The sequence below is a fragment of the Musa acuminata genome, chromosome BXJ3-9 (assembly GCF_036884655.1).
Source record: "Musa acuminata AAA Group cultivar baxijiao chromosome BXJ3-9, Cavendish_Baxijiao_AAA, whole genome shotgun sequence".
Lineage (NCBI taxonomy): Eukaryota > Viridiplantae > Streptophyta > Magnoliopsida > Zingiberales > Musaceae > Musa > Musa acuminata.
In genome coordinates this window covers 4,200,118-4,227,027 of record NC_088357.1, presented here as the reverse complement: position 1 = coordinate 4,227,027, position 26,910 = coordinate 4,200,118, and the positions used below count along the sequence as shown (strand labels likewise).

General features: G+C 41.4%; 4 protein-coding genes across 6 annotated transcripts; 2 read left to right on the top strand and 2 right to left on the bottom strand.

Annotated features, from left to right (window-relative positions):
* The first annotated feature begins 4,933 nt into the window (after positions 1-4,933).
* Positions 4,934-12,469, top strand: LOC135649725 (mitogen-activated protein kinase 10-like). Its single transcript, XM_065168430.1, has 10 exons — positions 4,934-5,515; positions 7,082-7,490; positions 8,349-8,476; positions 8,626-8,685; positions 9,723-9,872; positions 9,962-10,117; positions 10,278-10,489; positions 10,590-10,691; positions 11,463-11,626; positions 11,710-12,469. The coding sequence occupies exons 1-10, from the start codon at positions 5,492-5,494 to the stop codon at positions 12,066-12,068; spliced, it is 1,764 nt and encodes a 587-aa protein (XP_065024502.1). The 5' UTR covers positions 4,934-5,491; the 3' UTR covers positions 12,069-12,469.
* A 993-nt stretch (positions 12,470-13,462) lies between these two features.
* Positions 13,463-15,541, bottom strand: LOC103997121 (WRKY transcription factor 71). Its single transcript, XM_009418265.3, has 3 exons — positions 15,025-15,541; positions 14,590-14,730; positions 13,463-14,482 (listed from the first exon to the last, which is right to left on the bottom strand). Exons 1-3 carry the CDS (start codon positions 15,453-15,455, stop codon positions 14,131-14,133), a joined length of 924 nt encoding a protein of 307 aa, XP_009416540.2. The 5' UTR covers positions 15,456-15,541; the 3' UTR covers positions 13,463-14,130.
* Positions 15,542-21,069: 5,528 nt separating this feature from the next.
* Positions 21,070-24,492, top strand: LOC135648475 (probable 3-hydroxyisobutyrate dehydrogenase-like 2, mitochondrial). Of its 3 annotated transcripts, none has more exons than XR_010500972.1 (3): positions 21,070-22,141; positions 22,278-23,775; positions 23,859-24,492. XR_010500972.1 is itself a non-coding variant. In XM_065166213.1 (2 exons), exon 1 carries the CDS (start codon positions 21,182-21,184, stop codon positions 22,124-22,126), a length of 945 nt encoding a protein of 314 aa, XP_065022285.1. In that variant the 5' UTR covers positions 21,070-21,181; the 3' UTR covers positions 22,127-22,141; positions 22,278-24,492. The 3 variants fall into 3 exon arrangements, 1 of the variants encoding a protein (XP_065022285.1); XR_010500971.1 differs by having other exon boundaries at positions 23,852-24,492; XM_065166213.1 differs by having other exon boundaries at positions 22,278-24,492.
* LOC135586608 (cytochrome b561 domain-containing protein At2g30890-like) lies at positions 22,294-23,517 on the bottom strand. Its single transcript, XM_065166214.1, has 4 exons — positions 23,377-23,517; positions 23,130-23,291; positions 22,908-23,056; positions 22,294-22,805 (listed from the first exon to the last, which is right to left on the bottom strand). The coding sequence occupies exons 1-4, from the start codon at positions 23,515-23,517 to the stop codon at positions 22,502-22,504; spliced, it is 756 nt and encodes a 251-aa protein (XP_065022286.1). The 3' UTR covers positions 22,294-22,501.
* Positions 24,493-26,910: the final 2,418 nt, after the last annotated feature.

The following is a 26,910-nucleotide window of genomic DNA, read 5'->3' as shown; positions in this document are numbered from 1 at the left end:
GTTATCGGAGCAAGGATTTTCCATTGCCTGAGACAGACCACTGCCCTACTTTGGAGGACAAATGGCCGGCAATTTAATCTCTCTTGATAGCTTCAGGTCCCAAAGATGGCATGCATGGATGCGTGGTGATAGATCTCAGTTGGATATACAAATCTTCGTTGCCAGTGAGTCTTCCCTTATATGCTGTACAACTTTTCTTTTTGTTGGTGGTGGTGGTGGTGGTGTTCTTGAAAAGGACTTTGGTGGCTGAGCATTAAGCTCTCCCACCGTCCACTACCTCTGAGCTTTTAGAAGGTCCATTGCACGTATATGGTGTGGCTTAGCACAGTGCCCAACCGGTTAGGTCATCGGTGGAAGCCACTAGTGTGCATTAGGATCAATAAGTGAGCTTTTATGGATTGCGGAGGCTTCCTTGTAGAATCTGAAATGCTTCATCGAGAGGTGTGAGTTGTGCCCTCTCACAGCAACAGTAGGGAGAGGAAGACAGCAGAACGAAGAAGAAGATAAGTGCAGGTTCCGATGGTTTCTTCCATCTCTTTCATGCTCTTAACCTCAGTTGCTCAAAGCAGCCATTACATGAGACCACGAAGCGTGCTTGTCGGTGAGAGCGACAACGAAGAGAGAGAGAGAGAGAATGAATGGTGCGTCCCTGAGAGGTAATACTCTCTCTTGCATCTGAATCCAATCTCCAAACTTCTCTCGTGTACTTTCTTATGTTATCCACACTTTACATAACATTGATGACAGTAGATCTTTTCTTTCATTTTTTTCCCCCTTTTTTTCTAGATTTTGTCTGATGCATCTAATCTTCTTGAAGCGGAGGGGCAGCCGACACCTACTTGTATCCCATGGCCACATTGTTTGTGCTAATTAGCCTCTTGGCTGCCAACTTCACATACGACAACATCACTTCCAATGATTCGAGGGAAAATGGCTAGATGTTTATTTGGCTAAATGGGATGTGAGAGAGTAGTCGATGGAAGTCTAAGGAGCAAGTGCTCGAGCCTTTTTATCCATCATGATTGATGACAATAATTGACTCGCCATCCTTTTATTCTTAGATATAGGGGTTTATAGTTATCTCATGTTCATGATTTTTTCCGACCTCATGGATCGAAATTTACAAAGATGGAGTGTACGTGAACTCAATTGGTATGATATGGTCGCTTGAGATTGGTGGATGTGATAAGATTATAAATCATTAGCTCATGCAGACATCTAATCAATTTATCTATTATATAAAATGATATTGATGAATTCAAATTTTACTACTCAACATTAGAAAAAAGAACTTAATCGGATCATACAAATTGGTATTTATGGTTCCAACTTGAATCGTGGGTAATTTGATTTTCGATGTTAATGATCAACTTATTTATTTTTTATTAAAGATAATGATATGATATTTGATTATTCTCTATCATCTATATATCCACATATCTCTTTTTTCTATTTTATATATATTTATATATATATATATATTAATATTCTTCATGACGCGTATTATTCTATAGTGTGTGGAATAATAAATCAATTTGACTCGAACACTCCAAAAATTATTTTTGATAGTAAAAATATAAATTGATATATTATATCTCATATAACCAATTGTTGAGGGAAAGTATCGTTTACATCTTGGTCAGTAGGATAGTTTGATGTGACTCTAAGATGAAAACATTAAGTTATTGATGTATCATCTACACGAAGATCGAGATCAAAAAATGTTTCATGATCCAATCCTACCCAAATTTGTAACCCTAAATATAAGTTCGAACGAAAGTAGTCAAAATAAATAAATTCCTCTCATGTATTGAAAATAAACGTTTATATAAAATATTTTATGAGAAAAATAATCTCTAATTGCTTTCAATAATCTCCATTTGACCTCTTATATGAGTGACGAGAGAGAGAGAGATAATCATGAACTATTTACCTTTGACTTATTTTGGACTCTTGTCAACACGAATTAATGGGTGGAAGGTGACTTAGATATTTTTTTTTCCATCGATGATTAACTAATAATGTATTCATTATTATTTATTAAAAATTTTAAAATAAAAGTTATAATAAAAAAAATATTAGGGGTCTTATATTCCAAATTGAGGAGGTGGGTGTACCAAACACATCTCCATATATATATATATATATTGCTTGTTCCTGCGTGGCTTCATCTGCACACGACCTTCGGAGGATAAATCCCACTTTATTCCCGGTCACAGCGTGGACACAGCATCACCATTCATGGCTCGGCAAGTTGTGGCTTGGAAGCCTCTGATAGAGACATTTAATGTGCCATATCTCTCGAGTGGCCAAGAGAGGCACCGACGACGACGACGTCGACGTCGACGCATGCAAATTACAGGAAAGCCGAAGAGGAAATAAACAAGTGAAGACGGCTTTCCCCTTTACGTTGTGTGCTGATCCGTAGACTTCCGTGGGATGCCGTTGCCGAGGAGAAATAAGAGCAGCAGGATCTGATACAGTAGGAGTGAAGACGAAGCACGAAGCACGCAGCACGTGGAAAGAAACTTGCGTCACAGGATAACTTATAATTCATCGTGTCGGTTCTGAAAAAGATCATTTACTTTCCTGATTTCTTGCCCTTCTCCTGATAAATAATATGCAGACATTACATGGATGAATTATGATACGGATATTTGACTAACGAGATTGAATCTCTCTCTCTCTCTCTCTCTCTCTCTCTCTATATATATATATATATATATATATATATATATTATATAATTCAAATGAGGAACTCATGATATATACATATACTATATTGTTTTTTGTTGTCTACATTTTTTCATCGTGTGTATATTATTATGAGAAGATATTATTGATATATTCGAGAGTTCGATATAATCCAAACTCATATATACATACAATCTTATAATTATGAGTTCGGATTACGTTGGATTGATGAAGACATCATACTCCCGATGTATTATTTGTACGAAGACTAAGGTCAAGAAAAATTTCTCAACCTGAAATTAATAATTCGATGTTCTCGAATATAGATTCAAAAAGAAATATCTTACAAGATGTTTTTTTATATCATAAAAAATGAGAAGAAAGTTTATAATTATCTTATTCGTCATAATGTATAAAAACGAAACTTATGATTATGAGAACGAATTTGTGATACCTTCCTTATCATAATAGCGGATGAGAATGATTATTAATGAATTAAATAAATTTTATAATATTTTATTACAATAATTAAAAATAAAATTTATTATCGTATTTATTATTATTATTATTATTATTATTATTATTATTGGTATTATTATTATTATTATTATTATTATTATTATTATTATTATTATCTGTTTGGAATCGTCGGACACGAGGGTGACATGCAGGTCGTATGTGTTACCTCTGAATCCATCCTAATGGCAGTGGTAAAGCTATAGCAGCAGCGGCAACAACAAAGGCCACCGCAGCACGAGGCGATGGGGGGCCTCTAAGAAAACGACGCATTTAGGAGGCTTCCCTGTCGGCCGATCTCTTTCTCCCTCCCTTCATTGATAGCTTAACCCTTTCGCCTCCAAAACACTTCCTTTCGATCATCTTCTCCCTTCGTTCTTGTAGATGACCACATGACCCGTGTTTGTAGATGAAACAAATGATTCCTCCACACAAAAAGCCACTGCACATAATTGAGGCCAGCCTTCCTGGAGGAGACGGAGCGGCAGCAGCAGCATTTATACCCTCGAAAAGCAGCCTCCTTGATGCTTCCTGATGCATCATTTTGCACTTGTGGTGAGCAGTGAGTGTCCTGTAGCTCATAGCTGGAGCACAAGATAAGCAACCACTGGTGGATGCTACAGAATAGCTTCGGGCAATGGGACAAGGACCACACGTTGATGAGACTTCTGGGGACAGATCCTGGGTCATTTTCCCCGAGGGTCGAAGATGATGAGCGGAAGCTCGCCGTCGCTCAACTCAGCCATGACTTCATCTTAAACCTCCTTCCTCACCGTCGAGATCTTGATCTTGTTGGCTCGACACAACAGCATCACGAAGTAGAATTCTCTTCCTCCTTCAACCAGTGTATTTAGCAAGTCAAACATTCATTCAGAACCAGCCAAAAAGAAGAAGAAGAAGAAGAAGAAGGCAGAAGGTTGGGAGGTAACTTTCAGTAGAATGGTAACAGGTTGCAATCACCAACGTTTCTTCACATAAACGACTATTCTGGGCATATTCTTTTCTTGGAATTTTCTTGCTTGCAGACTTACCTGTGAGGAAAACCCGAGAAGGCATTCTAATTTATAGCTTCCATGAATCTGCACACCATTAATGACACTTCATTATTGAGATCATCATCAACGTTGCTTAAGCTCTCAGCCATCTTTCCACCTAGAATTCTCGACTGCAGTTAAGTGGTAAACCTGAGTTCTTCCGATTCCTTCCTTCAGGTGTTCTCTTGTGACATTCCTGGGGAACTCCATGGCTAACTGGATAAGATCATCATCCCCTGCTTTGACCTACACACCATTGCAGCATTGTCAACTTTATACCAATTCCTATTTTCTTTTAATCAACCAAAAAATTAGTTTTTTTACCATTAAAATATATATTTTTGTATATAAATAAAATAAAAATAGACAAAAAGAAAAATTGCAATGGAGGTCAACCAATCTCATAAGAATCGACAAGATAATAACAAAGTTTGAAGGCTTCAACCATTTCAATTTCCATCCTCTCCTCCTCCCAACGGTAAAAAAAAGGGAGAAAGATTCGAAGTGGCACCAAACTGCGGCCACCAAAAGCCTACGCAGGCACGCAAAGGCACCTCTCATTATGACGAAAAGACCCTCACGTATTACCATTAATTACCTAACGTTACGCTACGTTATTGTGTATTTTTGGAGAACAGTTGGGTGTATTATCGTCCTTCAGAAATTATATAGAAACGCTTTAGATGCCCTGCATCGGTAACCATTCTTCTCTTCCTCTCCCATCTCTTCCCTGACCTCACCCATCCCTTCGTCTCTTGCTATCAGAAAACCCTGGGATTAGGGCGTGGTTTCGGGGCTGGTTACTCTGTGCTTGGAGGTTTTTGGAGGAATTGCCGGTCGGTTTCGTGGAGGCGGCGGAGCGACGAGCTTTGGTTTCGGTTTGGAACGTGGAGGGGCCGGATCTTGTGTGGTGGAGTTTTCGGCGGGGCTCCCCGTCTCTGTGATCGTGGCTCTTGTTGCGTTGGGGGGACTGTGAGTGCCTGTGGGATTGGATCCCGTCTCTGTGCGCTTCGGAGCGTCGGCGCGGGACTGCCGGGTTGTGATCCGGAGCGGGGGCAGGTGGGGCAAATGCTGATGATTTCCATAGGGCTCCGTTCCTTTTTGGTTTAGATCTCGTCCGGAGTTTTACGGAGAGTGTGAGGAGAGGAAGGAAGAGGGATCGGTGGAGGTAAAAAAGAGGAGGAAGATAAGAAGAGGAAGGAGTTTTGGATTGTCTCGATAGGCGATTCGGGTGCTAAGCTGTAAAAATGCAGCAAGATCAGCGAAAGAAGGTGGGTTTCTTGATCCGTGCTTTTCCTGTCTGTTCCCTTTTTGTTTGGGTTACGCTATAGATCTGCTGGTTCAGGTCGGTTTTTGCTCTATCCGAGTGCCAAGTTGCTCCCGTTGACCGATGTTCTCCTTTCTCATTGTCTCTTGGCTTCTGCCTTTCTTCTTCTTTATGAAGTATATCTAATGGTTCCTCGAGTTGCTCCAATTGAGTCAATCGATGACCGGTTGGGTTTGATTCGTGAATAATTCCTTATGCTATGATTTTTCTGAAGTAAACGTTTTGAATGATGACCGGCTGTCAAAGATTTTCTGCACCAAGTCCGGTACCAGGTTCCTGTTTTGAGTTTGTGCATTTCATCTGACACCACTGATGATGGTTCAAAAATCGACTCAATTCTACTTGGAATTGCGTCCGGGTAGCTTCTGTCGGTCATCTCGAGATTCTTCTTCTTTTTCGTTATTTCTTTTCTTCCTGGTTGTACTTTTATCTTTTTTGAACGCACATGCCGATTGAGTTGCTATCGGTGAACTCTAATCCTGAGGATTTTCTCCGATATTTTTGTTTCTATTATTTGTTTGTCATTTTTGTTCTTTCACTACTTCCATGAAGATAAAATTTTCATTTTTTTGTTGTTGTATCTGCACAAATTACGTGGTGGGCTCTTTTTGGAGTATTTCCCATTTTCTTGATTTCTAGTGGTGATCCAAATTATGTGTGGGCTGTTGTTCTGATGCTGTCATGTTGCTATTTTGAAACATAAAAAATATAACATCATCTGTAGGACTGAAGGAAACAAAATTAATCCTTGATACCAATTGGTGTAATATGTAAGTTGGTGCATAAGACCAATTTGATTCTTGTTTCTGGTCCCACATGAAGTTCCCTGTCCTGACTTAATTAAAGAATAAAAGGTATGCATGTAGTACTTATATGGATGTATTTGTATTTTAAGTATGCAAATTTTGTTTTAGTATATACAGAAAGGGAAACTGGTGTTATGCAACTCATCATCTTAGAAGTCTTTTCAATTTAAACAAACAACAACAACAACAAAGTGGTGAGTGCCAACGATTTGGGGTTGGCTATATGGATCTTTTGCCGCCATTGAGATTTGTAAAACATCATATGTTTAGTTGAGTTTAGAGTATTTAAATATTTGTTTATAGTTTCCATTACGATATTTTTAGGTCTTCCTTTATCTCTTCTATTGCCACTAACATTAATCATATCGCTCCTTCTAACTACCACATCCAAATTATTGATTTGTTTTCTTGCAAGATATAGCATTTATCCATTTTTCATCTATCAAATTTTACATTGAAATTTGAAGTGACAGTTTACTGGAGCATATAGGCACATGAATGTCTCAAATTGTCAGCCATGATATATAGTGGGTTCTATTATCTGTTTTACTTTTCAAATAGATAATTAACTGAATTTTGAAGAACTTGATGATCCAGCAACAAGATGCCAGTATTGTATTTTTCTCAATCATGAATTAGTGCATTTGCAGAACTGAAACAAGTTGCTATCTTGAACTGTTATTGCATTTTATTGTCTTCTGCAGAATTCACCAGATTTGGACTTTTTCAGCGAGTATGGGGATGCCAATAGATACAAAATTCAGGAGGTTATAGGCAAAGGTAGCTATGGGGTGGTCTGTTCAGCAATTGATACACATACTGGAGAGAAGGTGGCGATCAAGAAGATACATGATATTTTCGAACACATCTCTGATGCTGTCAGAATCCTTCGTGAGATCAAGCTTCTTCGTCTTTTAAGACATCCTGATATAGTGGAGATTAAGCACATCATGTTGCCTCCATCAAGGAAGGATTTCAAAGATATTTATGTTGTTTTTGAGCTCATGGAGTCAGATCTTCACCAAGTCATCAAGGCAAACGATGATCTAACAAGAGAACATTATCAGTTTTTTCTTTATCAGCTGCTTCGTGCACTAAAATATATTCACACAGGTAATATATTGTTATGTAAAGATTTATGCAGCTATGGATTAATATGGCTAATGTAACTTTTGATTATTGTTCTTTTTCTTTTAGTTGTCACTTCTAATACGAGTGCATCCATTAAAAACTACTCATTGACAATCTTCGACTTATTGACAATCTCTGCCTTTGTTTCTCTTGAACTTATCTATGTTAATTTAGGGTTTTGCATCCAGAAAAGCTTGCTTTGGTTTTCGTTCTACTCAAAATGTAAGAGCTGGGGGGCTGCATTCAGGTTGAGGTTCATTTGTTGGGGAATAGCATTTGAAATTTCATAATCTTCACAATTGTGCTATATCCTTGTCTTCTTTTCATGTAACATCAAATAGAAACAGCATGGCCAAAGATGTATAGCGGGAACTGGAACCTTGAATTGGCTATACAATCATTAACGCCCATGTAATGTGGCATTAGTTGATTCACGTAATGTTAGACTTATAATTTCATGATCTGGATCATCTTAAGTAATGGGAATTTTGTTATTTTTGTTATATTTTCAACATCGTGTGATTGGAAACATTCAGAGTCGAGAGTTTTCATGTTTGTATAGTTTTGTGGTTGTCTTATATCATTCTTTCATATGCTTGAAATGTGCAGTAAGTTTCAGTCTCTTTTATCATGGCCAAAATTATGGTTGTAAACATATTTAAATCAATATTTCAAATGTTTTCACTTGATCAGTGCATTGAATGACTTCTATGACTTGTTTGTTTTATCTGTGATTATTACTATTTTCTCTTTTGGTTATGATGATAATTCCACTAGGTGCCAAATGCTGAGTAATCTTTAAGAATTAACATTTTCGCGTCCAATTTGTGTCATGTGCAGCTAATGTGTATCATCGTGATTTAAAGCCAAAAAACATACTAGCAAATGCAAACTGCAAGCTAAAAATTTGTGATTTTGGACTGGCAAGAGTTGCATTTAGCGACACGCCCACAACAATTTTTTGGACGGTACGTTAGTTGGAGGTTTCCTTTTCCTTCGTATTCAATTTATTGCTTGTTATTATGTTTTGGTCTAGTGGTATATTTGATTGTTGTTTTATCATCTAAGAAGCAATGACTACACTCTTTTAACCTTCTAGAGCACTAACTTTTAACAGGATTATGTTGCAACCAGATGGTATAGGGCTCCTGAGTTATGTGGATCATTCTTTTCCAAGGTATAAGCATATTGCTTCATGATCTTTAAATGTTTTTATCTCATGAAATATTTCAATACTATGCCTGGTGTCTAAAGCACAATGCCAACACAAGCTGCAATCATTCAACTATTCTCATATATTAAACACTGTTAAAAGAACATGACCATGCTGGATCAGCCGATCAGGCAATATGATAGACCTGTTATTTTGTACTGCAGACCTAATTTGCTACCATGTAATGTATGCATCTGGGCTTGGGTTCATGTTCTTGATTTGTAACCTGTTCTTCACTTCTTTGTTTCAATTATAACAACCAATCAAAAAAATCTTTCCCTACTGGAAGCTATAAGCAGAGTTTTATTGCTATTGAATGATCTCTCATCTGAGTTGTTTTGTTGAATTTATGAGTTAATAAAAAAATTAAATATACTGTGGAAAGCTTTAGTTCTTGCACCAAATTCAAGATGCACAAAACTGGTGCAGTTACCAATCAGAGTGACGTATGAATCTTCCTCAAATTCCAATACATCTTTCTGTGCTTGATCAGGATGCTGTAATATGATTCCTTTGTTGAAAATTATTATGTAAAGCACTATGTGAACTTTAAAAAGACAATCTTATATAGCATATATCATCATTTCCATTTTCATGCCCATCAAGTCTTGTGGGGCTTACACTTATAGCAAGGGGGATATGGAGCATCAGAATGTTGGCATACCAGTAGTGATGATTTTTTGTTTGTTAGTATGTTATCAACTATGTGATTTGTTGGAGATCTATAGTTATTGATTTAGTTGATGATTTATTGTCGGTAACTCTTAAAAACATTTTACAATTGGAATAGTTGTAGTTGCTATTTTGATAAACTTCTGAAGGATATAATAGTTCCATACATTAAAAATAATGCTTGTTTAGCAAGGATTTTGAACTCCCTGCAAGCTGAAATATCACTAATAACAGGTACTAGTATCGAGTTGTTCGTATGTTTTACTCTCTAGTTTTGAACTGTGAAATTTTGCTAAAAACTATATTGACTGGTTGTTCTGAAATTGCAGTATACCACTGCTATCGATATTTGGAGCATTGGTTGCATTTTTGCTGAGGTTTTGACAGGCAAGCCTCTTTTTCCTGGTAAAAATGTAGTTCATCAGTTGGATTTGATGACTGATCTTCTGGGGACACCTTCCTTAGATACAATTTCTCGGGTATGATAGTTGTGTCAAAACTTTATGTTTGAAAGTGCCATTGTTTTGAAATCACTGAAAATATCATTTTCCTTCTTTTCTGATTCCAGGTCCGGAATGAGAAGGCAAGGAAGTACTTGAGCAACATGAGAAAAAAACTGTCTGTGCCATTTTCACAGAAGTTCCCAAATGCAGATCCTCTGGCATTGAAACTTCTAGAGAGGCTTTTAGCATTTGATCCCAAGGACCGGCCAACAGCTGAAGAGGTATCCATGTCCAACTAGATTCATGCAATAATTTGCTTCTGTCCTCATAATTTTTTGTTTTCTAAATTTTAGTAGTATCACATGAGGTTTAGTGTTATAGTATCTCAGTCTTTATCACTCTGTTTATCAAATGATGATTCCAAATTTATCCATATACCAGGCATTGGCTGATCCATATTTCAAAGGCCTTGCCAAGGTAGAGAGAGAACCATCTTGCCAACCAATAACAAAGATGGAATTTGAGTTTGAGCGCCGAAGGTTGACTAAAGAGGACATACGGGAACTTATCTTCCGTGAGATTTTGGAGTATCATCCCCAGTTGCTCAAAGACTACATGAATGGAACCCAAAGTGCAAATTTCCTATATCCTAGGTTCTATATTTCAGATCCCTTTGCACTTCAGTATCTACTCATAAATAAATGCCTGACAATCTCACTCTTGGTAATTTTTTCCTGCTTTCCGTGTATGCAGTGCTGTCGATCAGTTTAGAAAGCAATTTGCTTACCTTGAGGAGAATGGTGGTAAAAGTGGGCCTGTAATTCCATTAGACAGGAAGCATGTTTCTCTTCCTAGGTACTTTTTCATGGTAGTCTGATTTTGAATGTTATTCCTTTGATTTTTCATGTATGCAGATAATGTTCAAGATTTACAAGGATAAAATCTATTCGAGAGATCGTTTAATGTGCTAAGTTCTTCTTAGTTGCAGATTAAACCCGGTTCTTATACATTTAAGCACTCCTTGCTCTCCCTCATGGTTAACTTTTCAATTTCTTTTTCAAAATTAGTTCTCCTCCCCCATGAACTTGTAGATGTCTTCTCGTACACTTAAGGAAAATGTAGTAGGCATTATGTTCCTTCTCGTTCCTATTTGTTCGCCCTCATGAGTGTTATACATGTTTAGCATTCCTGCCATGCTTATCAGTTATGGAGTGTGGTAACACGATATTTCTTGAATCTGGAAACAATAGGAACTGCCATGAATCAATATTGTTTCTCATAATAGTCTTTGAAAATTTACTTGAAGCTGGAAACAGCAGGCATTAAAATATCAAACTCTTTACAAGCATGCTATCCATCATGCATTTTAGGAGGTAATTGAAACTAGCATAGATCATTTTGCTTTTCAAGAATAGAAATTAACTGAAACAGAAACAAATTTCTTTTAAGCGATTGCATTTGTTTTGTCTCTTCCATCTTCTCACCCGTTTATTTCATGAAAGTCTGGATTGGTCAACCTTTTCGTCGTTTAGAATCGCCAATTTGTGTTGAATATTCTTGTCACATTTCCTCTGAATTTAAATTTCTTTTGGGATCTTTCTCATAGATTTATTTGCTTCCTGGTAGGTCCACGGTGGTCCACTCTGCTACTATCCCCCCCATGGAACAACCGAACATGGGTCCTTCAAGAGATAAGCAAGGCACGGTTGAAGTGTGTAAGAACCCTCGTGACAATGAAAGGTCATCTGGAAGCATCGCAAAAGCTTCACAGGCGCAAAGGATTCCAACTGGTAATTCCTTAGATCCAAAATGGCCACCGTTGGTAATGATGCTGTTGCACACTTACAGTCTTGTATTGTGCTCTGTTTTCCAGCTAGACCAGGAAAAGTTGTTGGTCCGGTGGTGCCGTACGATAGTGGAAGTATGAAGGATGCCTACGATCCCAGACGATTCATCAGGAATCCTGTTCTTCCGCTGCAATCCGCCATTCCGCCATTTTGTTTTCATGGTCCTGCAGGCAAGTTGGGGAGCTCCAACAGAGACCCCGTGGAGGCAGAAGGCGAATCTGTACAGCACAAGCCACCCCCCCATCCATGCATACCCAGCAAGATGGCACCAGACATAGCACTTGACATGAGAGCTTCCCCCTTCAATGGGATCGTCGCAGCAGCTACTGCTGGTGGTCACAGAAAAGTCGGCACCATTCAGTTTGGCATGACCAGAATGTATTAAGCGCTGAGCACCGATAAACATGGCATCTCAGATGGGCAAGGACGACGATGCTCACTAACATTTGCTGCAAATGCTAAGGGCGGCCAACGACAGGCAGAAGAGAAAGGAGAAGATTACTGACGAGGCCACGAGGGAAGGAAGACGCAACTTCGTACTCGCAATGTGCATTGCTTGCTGTAGATGATGAATACACTTCAAAGGACAATGTAAGCGTAGCTCTGGTGAAACTGTTCATCTTCGCCTCCTGTTAGAAAAATTGTTTCTGATCCAACTTCATGTTCTTTTTCCTACGCCTGCCTGTACATATTCACGAGTGCTTGCAAGATCTTACTGAATGATGAATTGATGGATGGATAACGATATTGATTGTAGAATAAAGCTTTAAAAAGGTTAAAATTTAATGTAATCCAATAAAAAAGAATCACAGTGGGTGCTGATAGTTTTTGTCATGGCATGATAAATGATGGTTGTCCAAAGCTTGTCTATACCTTCTTTCATCCCATGTAACGTCTTCTTTAATGGCTCCCCTCTCGAATGACTTTGAAGGAAACCTCTACATATTAAGTTTCTTAAACATCTCTCTCTCTCTCTCTCTCTCTCTCTCTCTCTCTGTGGTGAGAGTTCATCCATGACCAGCATAAGTATGCAAGGATTTAACTTGTACTGATCAAATATGTTTATGAGCAAAACACAACACAATCTTTGCATCAAAAAGAAGAAGAAAAAGGTTTTAGCTCCATCACTGGAACAATGAGAAAAGAAGAAAGATGGTGGATTTGGTGATGCCTTTGGATAGAGGAGTCAGTTGGCAAGAGGGCTAATCTTGTCGTGGAAATAGCATCGCCTTTCCGGTACGCAGCAGCCCGCCGGCCTTCATGACCATGGCTGCAATCCCTTCTTTCTTACCTCTGCACAAAAGAAGGGTCGATTCCTTTTGTGAATGCGCACGGCTCTCGTGCATATCATCATCTTTTAAGATCATTTAAATGGCCTAATCTTTCTTCTCTAATCCCTACATCATATGAGAAAGAATAATTGAATTGATTCGTAAGATTATACTGACTTAGTACTAATTAATGATCCAACACTCACTAACTTAATAGATTAATTATCTCATCTCATAAATTAAGTCAAGTAGTGATATTAATGATCCATATTTCCCGGAATCCATTTCATTTGACTCCCTTAGATCCTGGGAATCATCCATCTCACAAACCACCACCTCCACCGTCCTCACAGTATTCCTAAACCCTAAAACAAAGAATACTACGTAGCAGCATTAGCTAAGTGTTGTCATCCCTCACTATATTAACATCGAAGAATACTATCATCATCAAAGGTCAATCACAAATATCATAAGATAGCCATTATTTACTTAGTAATGGAGCGTACCAATTCATGGAGCATGTCGGTAGTAAATTCACAAACAGAAAACGAATGGAGAAGTTGTAGAAAATGCTTTCCACTCATTCCACCTCACTTCACAGAAGGATTCCTCATCATGGTAAAAATCTATAAGCTTTTAAGCTTAGTATCATCGGAGTGAAGGATATGATTACATATACCGATCAAACAAAGAGGATGAGCATCGCAGAGAGAGTGACATTGCCCACTGTCCTCTTGGATCATAAAGAAGGCATGGAGGCATAGAGGGATTGCGTTGTACTTGCATCTCTCCAAATTCTCCGCCCCCCCCCTTCAATAACGACTCACCCTTTCTGCATTAACTCCAGCTACCAATCTAGAGCAAGACCAGCCATGATAAGCCCTAGTCCTTCCCCCCTCCATTCCCCTCACTCCCCCATTTAAGATAGCGGGACCAAAACCTTGGATTTCTCATGCCACAATCCTTGTCCTCCCCCCACCGCCATCCCCGAGCCTACCACTCTCGGCATTCAATGCCCATCTCCGATCCCTCGACCTCCTTCCATGGAGATTTGACTTCCGGCAGCAACGACACCTGCTCTCCACATGGAGTTATCATATCTCTATGTCGTAGATTACACAGCGTTCTTATACTTGGCTACACGTACAAGGAAGAGCGGCAGAGGTACGGAGCTTCTCAGCGTTGGCTACCGTGGGTGAAAGAGGGCACGATGTCTTGCAGGAGGCCATGGTCGGGGACGTGAAGCTGAGGCAGAAGAGGTGGGAGGCCTGCATGATACGTGTTAGGGTTTGTGTATCCCGCCGAGCTGCTGCTGCGGGAGACCTGTTGCAGCAGTAGGCTACGGCGAAGGTTCGTCGTCGGCGAGGGTGATAACATGTGCCCGCCGCCGCCGCCGCCGCGAAGGCTCGCAGGACTGTGATGAGTGTGCTGCCCTTCGTAGGTGGTGATCACGGTCGTAGGATCCTGACATGATCTCTCCACCCTCTTCTTCACGTTGCACTTCTGAGCCGTGCAACGGTAGTAGCTTCTGAGGTGGTCGATGCAAAGATTAGTGAGCGCAGAGAGGATGCGTCAATGCATCACCCAAGGAAATGGGAAAAGAAGGTGTGCGATTCGATTAGATAGATGACTCGCCTTGGATAAGGGCTGTTCTTCACTGCCTTCTGGCCGTACTTCCTCCATCGATAGCCATCCTCGAGGTGATCCACCTCGCTCTTGGTCATGAAAGCAAACCGGGGACCCCTTTGTCTCTCGCCTTTCTTCCTCGGCTTGTTCCTGCACCACCATTTCCCAGGAAACATGACCGTCAGAGCTTGTTCCTATCTGAGACTACTTCAGCTTGGATATGTTTTTGTTAGGGAAAGAGAGAGCCCTAGAGCTAGGCTACGAGTTGTGACCCTACAAGAATGTGAATCCAAAGCCAAATCTAACTCGGTCAAAAGAAGAGCACAAAAGATCTAACTTGCGGGCGAACTATTCTTCCGCCACGCACCAAATTAAACGGCATCAAGAACAAGAAAACAAAAGAAAGCAACCAAAGAAATCGAGGAAGGAGTGGTGGAAACCCACGCTTTCTTGGTCTTGTCACGCCCTTCTCCGTCCTGCGGTGCATGCTTCTCCTCTTCCTGCACCTCCTGCTTCGGCTGATCCACCTTGCAGGGCCTCCAGTCCTCGTCGCCGGCAGCCTCAGTCGACGACGAAGACGCCGAGAAGTTGGGCGTCACCGGAGTCATGCCGTCGCCCCCCCCGGCCGCAGCGTTCTTACCGCCATCACCACCCACCACCGGATCGCACGGCTGCGAGCGTGGGGCTTCGAAGCCTTGAACCACCAAGCTGCCGTCCGTCGTCGATCCATGCAGGTAGTCACCGAAGCTCATGAATGGGGGTGCCGTCTGCGGATCGAAACCCTGTAAACCGTCGGGCTTCTGGGAGAAGACCGAGAACAGATCGTCGTGGAAGGGGAAGTCATGGCGGTAAGGCTCGCTACTCTCTCCCGACATCGAGAGAGTAGCTAGGGAGAGAAGGGTGTAGATAAAAGAGTAAGAGAGGATGGCTCGAAAGGGAGGAAGAAAGAGTGCGGCCTCAGTCTTCCTCCTCTTTTCTATGGTTTTAGAGCACCTCTTCGTATCATTTAATTTTAATTTTAATTAGATATATATATATATATATATCTTTTTTTTTAATGGGAGATTCGGCAAGCACCGGCTACAGTCGGTCACGTGGGTCGGGGGACAGGGAAACGCCGGTCGATCCTTTAACCCTTTTGCCCTCCCCTCCCCCGCCTCCGCGAAGGTTCGTTTTGGGGAGGGGGTGGGGACGGGCACCGGCGTTTGACCATTGCACCGGCACGTGGGAGACCGGACTCGTGGATCCCGAAGCTGACGTCCCTGTTGACGTCACTTGCTCCACTCGCACGTGTGAGTCTCTCGGTGGGAGGCGCGCCATCGTCCCTCCGATCTTGATCGGACGTCGGAGCGCTCCAACTCTCTGCAGCGACGTGTGAACACGGCGTTCACGTGCCCAAAGGTGATCGGCCGACCACAGTGCGTATCTAAAAAAAATAAGTTTCCCTGCTCCGATACCAATCGTGTACCCGCCTCGTTATTAGTTTAGAAACATGGAGCCGACGGCATTGAGGACAGGAGCGGCGGGTAAATCTTGAGGGTAGGTGCAGTCCGGCACTGGATATTTTTTCGACAAGCCGCAAAAAGTGGAGCCGCGTGGGACGTAATTTATGGAGTGGGCCGACGTGAGATGGGGACACGCGAGCTAGTTTAGTCCATCCGAATTGCGACATCGCACCAACAAAATCTTTGATGGATATGTGCTTTGTTCCGCCATTTGTTGGTCCGCTTTACAGCGATCGTGCCGTGAAGCTACTCGTAAAAAATGATCAACGACTTCGTTTTCATGCATACCGACACGTATACTGTGGTTTACAAAGATCGACCGATGTCTACTGAGGTTTGTGCATTAGAGAGAGAGAGAGAGAGAAAGAGAGGCAATGAGACTAGTCGTCTTTGGTGAAACTGAAATGAAGAAAAACCTGAAGTCAAATTTCCGGATCTGAAAAACTACATAAAACAACTGTCAAGCTTCTTCTCGGATGAGGATATGTACTCTTGCCTTTAATATTTCGTAGATCTGACCAAAAAAGTCAACTCAATCCCTTGTCTTCTCTTATACCTTAAAACCATCTGTCTGCCTCTGCACCATTTAGTATTGGAGTCCAGAACAAAGAACACGCAATAACAAAGCAGAAATATAAGAATCTGCCTACTGCCAAGACTCTGCTACCTATGCCTAGGTTTGACTTTGTAGAAGAAAAGGTTAATCTGCCGGTCTGAGATCTCCTCTTACGTATTGTATAATTACTCCCATCCTGTTTCGATATGAATCCCATGACAAGAACCTGTCACCTGCTCCACCGTCGGGAACGCATAGTGCAATGCGTTCGGATAACTCGTCGCTGTTATCTTCCTCTTCCTCAAGATGTCATAGAGTGGGTTTATCTTGTATGTCACATGGACACTACCTGCAGTGCTTTTATACACATAAAGGACAGCGTGGAAATGGAGGAGGAACCTTGAAGTGCATGGGGCGGTTGCTTGAGCTCTACGACTGTCTCCCTCCCTCTTTCTCGCCGCAAAGGAAAAGGTTAGGAGAGATGAGAAAGGGAGAGAGGGTTGCAGTCGCGGGATGCTGACGGCATGGTGTCGGGTGGATTTGGTGTTGGGTGGGGCCGACGACCCCACCGACGGCGAAGAGGCGGAGACGCCTTTTTGCGGCCTGGCGTGCTGCAGCTCGCCGACATGTCCGGGGACCGCCGCTGTTATTTGTCAGAAATCCAACACTGACATGTATATATTGGAAACAGTGGGGGATGGTGGGCAACGACAATTACTGATACAGTATGAGACAAGGAACACTAAACACTAAATACTCTATATTACTCTTATCTTTTTCTTTCTCTTTTTCTATCTCTATCTATAAATGCATTTCATGACAGAGGGATGAACAACTCCAAAGTTCAGAACTAGACCGAGAACTTCTAAATTAACTAAAAACTCTTACATCATTTGCTTAGCTAATCACAAAGCTTGATTTAAGATTCTAACCGTTTTAATGTTAAAGGATTATCTTATATATCAACTTAATCTTTGAAATGAAACAACACTAATCCTCTGATTAGTTTATATTTCCCATGTCAGATTAAGTTTAATCTACCTCCCTCGTATGAGGGAAGTATTAAGATGTATCGTCTTTAAGATTTTAGATAGAACAACACCCATCAAAAATTTAAAATTCAAGTTCATATATATCTCAAAATCAAATTTTACGAACCGTAAGCTAAAAACAAAGATACCTTTTTTTTTTTTTGGTGAAAAGAAAGAAAGCACTGCCAAAGATCCAACAACTTCTACTTTAGGTTGTGTGGAGATGGCTTCCAAATACTTTTCTTGTTGAAATATATAAGCATCTAATCCTATGTTGCTTCTCTCTCTAAAGATCCCACTACCGAGTCTTTTGAGATCTTTGATACGAAAGGAACATTTGTCGCCATGGATTCTGGTCTGTATTGGATGGTCGCCACTATCCCCACTTACCAATCTAGCTTTCAAGATGGAGGAACTGTGGAGGATGGCATTCTACATGGAAATAGTTCATATTGACATTGGGAGACAAATGATATATAAATGACAAGGAAAATGTTATCATGGTCCCCATGCATGCATGCATGTACCAAAACATGTTTCTTGGATACGATTACGTACATTTATATCCATGTATGGATACTAATAATCTTATTCTCATGTTTCATATGTTTTCATGTTTTACCTTGTTGTTTTTCTTTCTAAAAGGACACCATGTAATCCAAAATCCATATGACCTAATGTTACAGTTGGCATACATATCCCAATGGTCAAGCCTCTAAATCTCATTAATTTTCATTTTCTTAATATTATGATTGAGAATTAGATTACCCCACCATCTAAACCTAAGTGAAGACTTTGGCCATGCTCTCTCGCTCTCTCTCTCTCTTGATTTATCTTAGTAGTTGCATCTACAAGCTTGATCGAGAATATGTATTTTTAGTGCACGGACTCGAGAAGATTTGAATTCAAGATCTTCAGCTTTGACACCAAAATTTTTTTGATCATCTATAGTCTTAGTATCAACATATGGGCACCAAAACCCACACTATTTTTTCTAACATTAACATGATAAACCTGAATGAATATTTTGTCCGTGAAATTTTCGATTAATGTCAATATATCTAAAAACTAAGTATTAATGAAATATATTCTTAATGCATGGGCACAGATAAGATTTGAAGACAATATTTCAACTGTGATGTCATAAAAATTTTGATCAACCCAATTAGCTTCAAAAGCTTTAAGTCAATAGATGATGCAATATCTAACTATTTATATTCTTAACGACTTTAAAATTTATAAACATATTTACACCTTCTATAGTCTTAGGTTGGACATGTGGGCATCATTTTGGGACATCAAGGTTGTCCATCAAACACAACATGGCTCCTTTGATAATGAAAGAGGAGAATAAGATGTCACTCTTTCCATCCATTGGTCAAAGGAGACCCACACTTTCCATTGTAGAAGATTGATGGCATCTTTGAAACAACACCATTGGTGTCATGCTTGAGTTGTTTCTCGCCAGGCTCGTCATATGATTGGAGCGTTTGATCCACCTTCGAAAAGCCAAGTTGACATGCCATCTAAATAACTTCAACAATTTGATGTTGTTCAAGCAAGATTTTGGTGACCACCTACCAAGAAGAAAAATATTATGGGGCACGCCAATGATGATGATGATGATCGACCGTATAACACCCCATGAGTCCTACCGAGATTTCTTCCCAGTAAGGAGGCCGTCATGACATCTATATAAGTAAGATTCTTATAGTAAGTGCTTACTATTAAGAATAATATTGTTTGATAATAAATAATGATAATAACTATTATGGGGAGAGTACCGATGATCATGAGTCGGTTCGATTTGGTCTGAACCTAAAGGAGCAAGGGCATCCGAGAAACCCGCATGGTAATCCTATGAGACAGATGATGGGGCACTGAGGTGTTCAAGATAATTTTGAGGTGATCCTTGGGTGACTTTCGAAAGCTTAAGGTGGTCCCGATTTCAGGTCGAGATGGAATCTAACTCCTTTATGAGCTCCTGATGCTAAGAATCAGCTTTATACTTGATCGAGCGAGGGAAACAGGCCTAAACGACTCCATTGTCACTTGTAATGGTTGTAATGCTTTCTTTCTAAAGTTTTACCTACGGAAACGACAGACCTGAATAATCTCTCGTGGACTATTGTTCATAGAGGCCAACTGAGGAGGGGGCAGGCCTAATCGATTTCATATAAATTGTTGTGTAATTGTCTCTGCGTCACTGCCTCATGGGGGTGACTCGACCTTTATCTTCTACGCTAGTACTCTTGTAGCGATCAACTAACGGGTTGGGATTAATTGTTAAAATGTTTCCTAGAATAAAATAAAAGGTTGATTGGTTATTAATAAAAAAATTTCGATACGTAAATAATACTTAAAATTAACTCGTAAATTGAAAAAGATGTTTGGTACAGGAAAACAAGGATCAAGTTGCCTGGTCGTGTTCGAGATGTTGGACATTGAAGTTACATCATGAGAAGACTAAAAGTGAGGAATATACATAGGTCTACATTCGAAAGAGATTACATGGTTGAGTGCATAAGGGGCATATGTTGAGCTCAATTTTGTGCCTATTGTTGAATTTATTCTCACAAAGCATCCTAAGTTGTCGATAAAACATAACATCTTTGGATGTTGATGATGATAGTTTGATGGAGTGTTTGTTCATCAACAAAACTTTTTCTATAGGTGCCATGTCACATGACTTAGACAAATGAACCAAATCCAAAAAGAATAATATGTTTTTTGTTTAAATGATTTTTTTAATATAAAAATATCAATTAGCACATGATTGATGTGAGAACACGAACGATTTGGGTCCAAAGAATTAAGGTCGTTACTAGCCAAGAAACTATGTTATCAGTAACAAGAAAAATAATATTAAAGTTCTAATTTGAAGAGCTAATGATATTTGAATTGGGCAAGAGTGCTATGAGTAAGAACTAGTCTTACACAATCTTTCTAAACAAGAGTGATGATGAAAGGTCTATTCCAGCCGAAACTCTTAGATCTCCATAGAATTATCGTGAAGACTCGATGTTGGAGCAATGTGAAGGGTGTGAAGAATGAGGACAGAGTTGATACTGGAAATGAACGTTAACAGTGATTTGGAATGTCAATTTGGGCCGTGGCCCAATTGGAGATGTTATCGGGTCGAGTTATCGGGTCGAATCCGTTAACAATGCACTATCGAGTAAAGGATGTTTGTACCTTACGTGGCTCCTTATTCCATGTGTCGTCGAGCTCTGGTTCGGCCACGTTGTAATCCTTCCTCATCAAACCTGCAGAAAACATTTCACGTAATTAACGATGTTAAATACAAGCATTTTAGTCGAACTCTTTTACCCGCGGTTCAATTGAATTGGGTCGCACATCGCCTCAACTCGGACCCGACTCGAGTTTAGCGAGAACTGATTTGAGCTCGCATTGGGCTCTATCGGTTTGCCACGCTTGTTGTAGTCTTTTCTTGTGCCCTTCCGTTCATATATATAGGTTTGAGTCAGTTACGGTGTTTGTTACGGGTGATGGAAGAGGGCAGGGGCTATCCGCGACCGATCGGACCAGGCGTGACACGTGTCGGCTGGATCGGCGCTGGGGTCATGGGCGCCGCCATGGCCGCCCGCCTCCGGACCGCCGGCTACGCCGTTGCCATCTACGCCCGCACCCCCTCCAAGGCCGATCACCTCCGCCGCCTCGGCGCCCACCTCGTTCCCTCGCCGGCCGATGCCGCCCGCTCCGCCGACGTGCTGTTCACCATGGTCGGTCACCCGTCCGACGTCCGCGAGGCCCTCCTCGACCCCGCCTCCGGCGCCCTCGCCGCCATCCCGCCCGGCGGCGTCCTCGTAGACTGCACCAGCAGCGACCCGGCCCTCGCGCGCGAGGTTGCGGCGGCGGCGCGGGCCAGGGGGTGCTGGGCCGTGGACGCGCCGGTCTCGGGCGGGGACGTCGGGGCGAGGGACGGGACGCTGGCGATCCTGGCCGGGGGTGACGAGGGGGTGGTCCACTGGCTGTCGCCGCTGTTCGAGGCGCTCGGGAGGGCGACGTGGATGGGGCCGGCGGGAAGCGGGCAGAGCAGCAAGATCGCGAATCAGATCACGATCGGTGGCACCATCGTGGGGCTCAGCGAGGCGATAGTGTTCGCGGGGAGGGCGGGGCTGGACGTGCCGCGGTTCTTGGACGCGGTGCGGGGCGGCGCGGCAGGGTCGCGGGCGATGGAGATCTTCGGGGAGAGGATGGCGAGGCGGGACTTCGCACCGGGGGGTTTCGCAGAGTACATGGTGAAGGATTTGGGGATGGGGTTGAGAGGAGGAGAGGACGGTGGGGAAGAGGAGACAGGGAAGGGCGTGGTGTTGCCCGGGGCGGCCTTGTGCCAGCAACTGTATCTGGCGATGGTGGCTAACGGGGATGGGAAGATGGGCGGACAGGGCCTGATCACCGTCATCGAGAGACTCAACGGAAAGCACGCATAGTGAATGCACAAGAAGGTAATGCCTCTGGACTGTGGAAATTGCACGAGACTTGTTCGAGCAATTGACATATTTTCTTTTGCACCGTTTCTCATCAATAAGTATCCCCTGTGGCTTTGCTTGACTTCCATTTCAACAACCACTGTATGTTAAGGTGAAAGATCAAGCGGTGGCCGAACAAAATATGTTAAATGTTATCGACATCACACTACCACATCCGCAGTTCTAACAGGCTCGCTCTCGAACACCTTCTCTGCACACCCTATCGCACGGGTGTATGAGTTGTCGCTCTACATTGATGTGGCATTGCGTAGAACATCGACAGAAGAAACGCGACGGAACAAAGGCCTCTAAAAACAAATGAGAACTCTCAACATCCTAAGACGCCACTGTCAGCTCTTTCTGGTTGCTACTTGGAGAGGTCAAATGGCCGGTGGGGGCGACCTGCTCAGCCAGAATCGCTCCTTCCTTCGTCATATGATCCCACTTGCCTTGAATGAGATAGATGAAGGCAAAGAGGGAGACCTCTGTAGTGAACAGGACAACCCACGGTCTCACACTCCTTGAGGTCCTCTCATGGAAGGCATGTAAGCCGACGTAGACGTTCGCGATGCCCAGTACACAAACTCCAGTCCCAAGCAGCCAATGCACCAAGTACCAGGCGCTCCTCATCTTTATGCCCCTGAGAAGAAATCATCCTCATCTACGTAACGTGATCCACTTGCACAGCTGCTAAGCTTTGAGATTGGGCGAGAATGGTATACATACGTACATACACACGCACCTGTGAGGCCTGAAGAAGGCTATGATCGGTTGTATCCAAATGAAAGCGTATACTGCTAACCCTATCCTTTGATGGGTGTTGTCGAAGGAGTTCTCAAAGTTGATCAGTGATAGAACTGCTGCAGCAGTAGCCAACAGGATTGCCATAATCTGTCAGTGCAATATGTTGAACTTTTTATTTCTTTGGTGATTCAGCATCTGGGAGAACAGTTTGTTTGCTCACCTGAACAATGAGGTGGGCATAGAACAGAACCTTGAGCCTTTTGATGCATTCAACTCTGTGCGACATCCTGATGATGATGATTCCAACAGGCATTAAGAAACCAACCGAAGCCCAGAGCAGGAATGCATGAACTCCGATCTGGAATGAGAGTTCAGGTGTCAGCTGCACAAATGGCAAAGAAGATGGATGAGCCGAGTGTGTCTTCATTTTCTGTTTGGCCGGAAACAAGAGGAGTGTCATGGCATACCTGGAGAGGATTCGGCTGGCTGATCCTGTAGGTTTGAACCAATTTGGGTGTCTCTCTGGATGATCCCAGGGATGGAAGAAGAGAAGCGGCTATGGAACTTCCAAGCACCATAACAATTGCATGTCTTCCTGAAGCTAACATTTCCTGTTTCCTTGATAGAGCAAGGAGGAAGAATGAACTCTGCTCCTGGAATTCCTATCGACCTTGTCCTTGATGCAGACAGACCGTAGAAGGCTTACTTGCGAAGAAAAAGATAAAGCAGCAAAACAAAGACCTACATGGATTCTGCAGAGAACACAACACAGACATATATAATGGATGTTTGCAGCTTCAAAGACCAGCACTGCAAGCAAAGCCAATCTCTTTCCCTTCTTCCTCCCTTTCAGATCAACAAATCAGGTAGTTTCCTCTTGCAAGAAATCCCTCACTTCAGATGCATTCTTAGGTCTCTACAATAACATTTGAAACCTTTTAGTTCTCAGTGAGCAACTGCAGTATATCAAGCTGGCGTGAAGGTCAATAAAGGAATCTCAAAGGTGAAGAACCTGTAAGATATCTCTATATTGGCTAGAGATGGTTGGGTGGTAATGATATGAACAACTTTTTGAATGCATATCAATAAAGTTCATGTGGGGTTGGAGTAAGAAACTCAAATGCCAACTTGTGCATCTTTTCGGTACAATGGTTAGGTCTGTTGAGTGGAAGCAGGAAGCACAGAAAAAAAAAGCTTGACACTGTTTCTCAAAATCTATTATATGTCAAACAGAATCACCACAAATGCAAGTGGAAGTGGCTGGTGGTGGGTTGCAGGGAAATGAAATCGTGATCTGTTCCTCTTTCTGACAGTCCACACTACCAAGTAGTGCTCAAGTATCATGCTCCTTTGGAACTTTTATCTCTAAGTAGTTGCCTCATAAGAGTCTAATATTCTGGTGATGTCAAGATGTTGTAAGTGCTGCATCTTTGTGGCTGAGCAGCTTAGAATCCATGTACCTTAGGAATTCTAGATAAAAATTCTGTGAGGGTACCACCCACCACTAAGAATTATTCTTTCCTATGGAAGATTATATAGTGGGAAAGATTGTAATGAAGTGCTTACATGGATTTCTGACTCCATCATTGGCTGTGTTTCTAATTGTGCTCTTATTGAAATATCACCTTCAAGGTGGTCAAACCTCAGGAGACATAACTTTTACCATGTCAGGAATGGGGTCCTCAAACTTCAGTGCATGAATGCTCTGCTTACAAATTCTTTATTGAATAGCTTTTTGTTAGAAATCCATGCAATCAATCATGATCATGAGTATGATGAAATAACAGAGAACTTAAAGAATGCTACAGTGTTTGTATCCCAAATACACTTTAGCTTACACTCTCTAAACCTTGCCCTCTTAGTGCCTATTGAGAGGATGGCCGATGATGATGGAAGAAGGCATTAGAAGGCAAAAAGAGCAGCTAAACTACAACTTGTGTGATTCTACAAATATAATATTCATATGAGGAATGATACAAATCTCAGACGTTATTCCATGCAGGATTTGCCTTTAGACCAACACTCAATATCTAGAAGCCTAATGATGACAAGACGAAGAAGGCAGGAGAACAGCTATAAATCCACCAACCTCCTATGATCTTTCTCGAGCTAAACAAATGTCAACCTTATCACTTGAACACAAGAGACCCCACTACATACCTTTCTTGCAGTGCTGAAGATGACAGCCCACATGCTTGACTTCCATGTATAATCCACATGCCTTTATCGCACCTTCTTCTCCTGGAAGTTAATTAAGAGTTAGACAAGACCATTGTAGCATATAATCGATTGTAAGATAATTGCAGAGGCAAGAGTTCATCTGAAGCATAATGATGATCTGGGTTCCTTATTAACAACCATCAGCATCACTTGTTCTGGGTGCAAGTTCTCACGGATCTCATCTCACTGCTTTCTCCTGAGAAAACCATGGGAGTGGTTGCCTGTTTTGCTGTAAAGAAAGGAGGTCAAGCTAAAGAGGAATCTGGTAAGAATATTTAATGACATAGCCTTTGCCCAGACAGAGACATGTACTCAAGTCATAATCTTTTGATAACCTGAGTGAGAATGAAAGCAAATGCAAAAAAGCCTTTTGTATGCTTAAAAGCTCCATGATATCATTTTCCTACTTTGTTGTCTTAACATAGTAATTATATGAAATGATTTCCAGTATGTACTTGAAGTTCTTTGATAAAGTTTGTCCCTGTGATACCTTCCACATGTCTTATGGTATATAAATAATTCATCCTTAAAAGAAACAAGTGCGAGCATATACATGATTATATAACAGGCAAACAATTCACCCAGCTCTACAGATTTCTGATATAGTTGCAAAAATTAAATGCACCAAAGACAAAAAATTTGAATTGGCCTTATGAGAATAAAAAAAAGATACAAACTCGTTCCTCAGATTTTTTGGTTGAGATGTTCACAGGTTACTTCAAATCTGTAAGACAACCAACCAAAGATAGGAAAGCCAGTGCACAAGGCCCTCACCAATGCTAAAGGATCAGTATATGCAGCTTTAACTCTATAAAGAGAGAGTTTCCAAAATTCGAAGGAAAGACAAGAAAGCTATACAGAAATTGAAAATGCCAGAAACTTCACTTCAAAAAATTATAATTATGATAGGACTTCCATCAAAAGAACATAAAGAGATGATAGAAGAATTGATCTTATAAAGTCATCCCGCTGAGTTAACTACTCATTATTCAGATGAAATAAGTTACAGCAAAAGGTTCTCTTTTGGAAAAAACAAAAGCAAAAAAAAGTTACAGCAAAAGGTTCGCTGCTTTACTGGGTGTTCTTATTGCATGTTATAGACCCATTACATCTATATAATTATTTCTAATTATGGGTTTCTGGATCACTACCATTTTCTGTAACAAGTACATGGTTCCAATGTAAGCAGAATGGATGACATACTCTGATATTGCTAAACCTCTAGCAGAAACAATGAGCAATCTCCAAAAGATGAAATCAGGTACAATTGGTCAGTGAGCCTCAGTCATCCTTCTGTCATCTCATCATCAAATATGTTCTTCGTCTCTGGTGGCACAAAACAATTAGTAAGAATGGCAACTTTGTTTGGTTGGAGCACAAAGATGGCAAGCCCTCAGACCTGTGAAGTGTTTCACGAGGAAGAAGAAAATGACAAGATTCAACTGTTGCATCAAATAGAAAGATGCCATATTCCTTTGTGCTGATAACGAACAATGGTTCACCTACATAACATCAGTGCCCGCCTTCACAAAGTGTGCATGCTGCCTTCATGTACAATGGATCAAAACTGCAAGGATGCCAAAATGAAAGCTACCACCAAAATATGTTTGCATTATTAGTCGTAAGGTTAATCTCTATTTAAAGGTGCATCCAAAAAAGAAGGTTTCAGCACGATCAACCAATGATGATATGTGAAGCTATGACTAGGGTACGTTTGAAGGGATGTGTGTCCATGGGAAAGACAAGTTTGACATGATGATCGACAGTCGGACAATTATAAT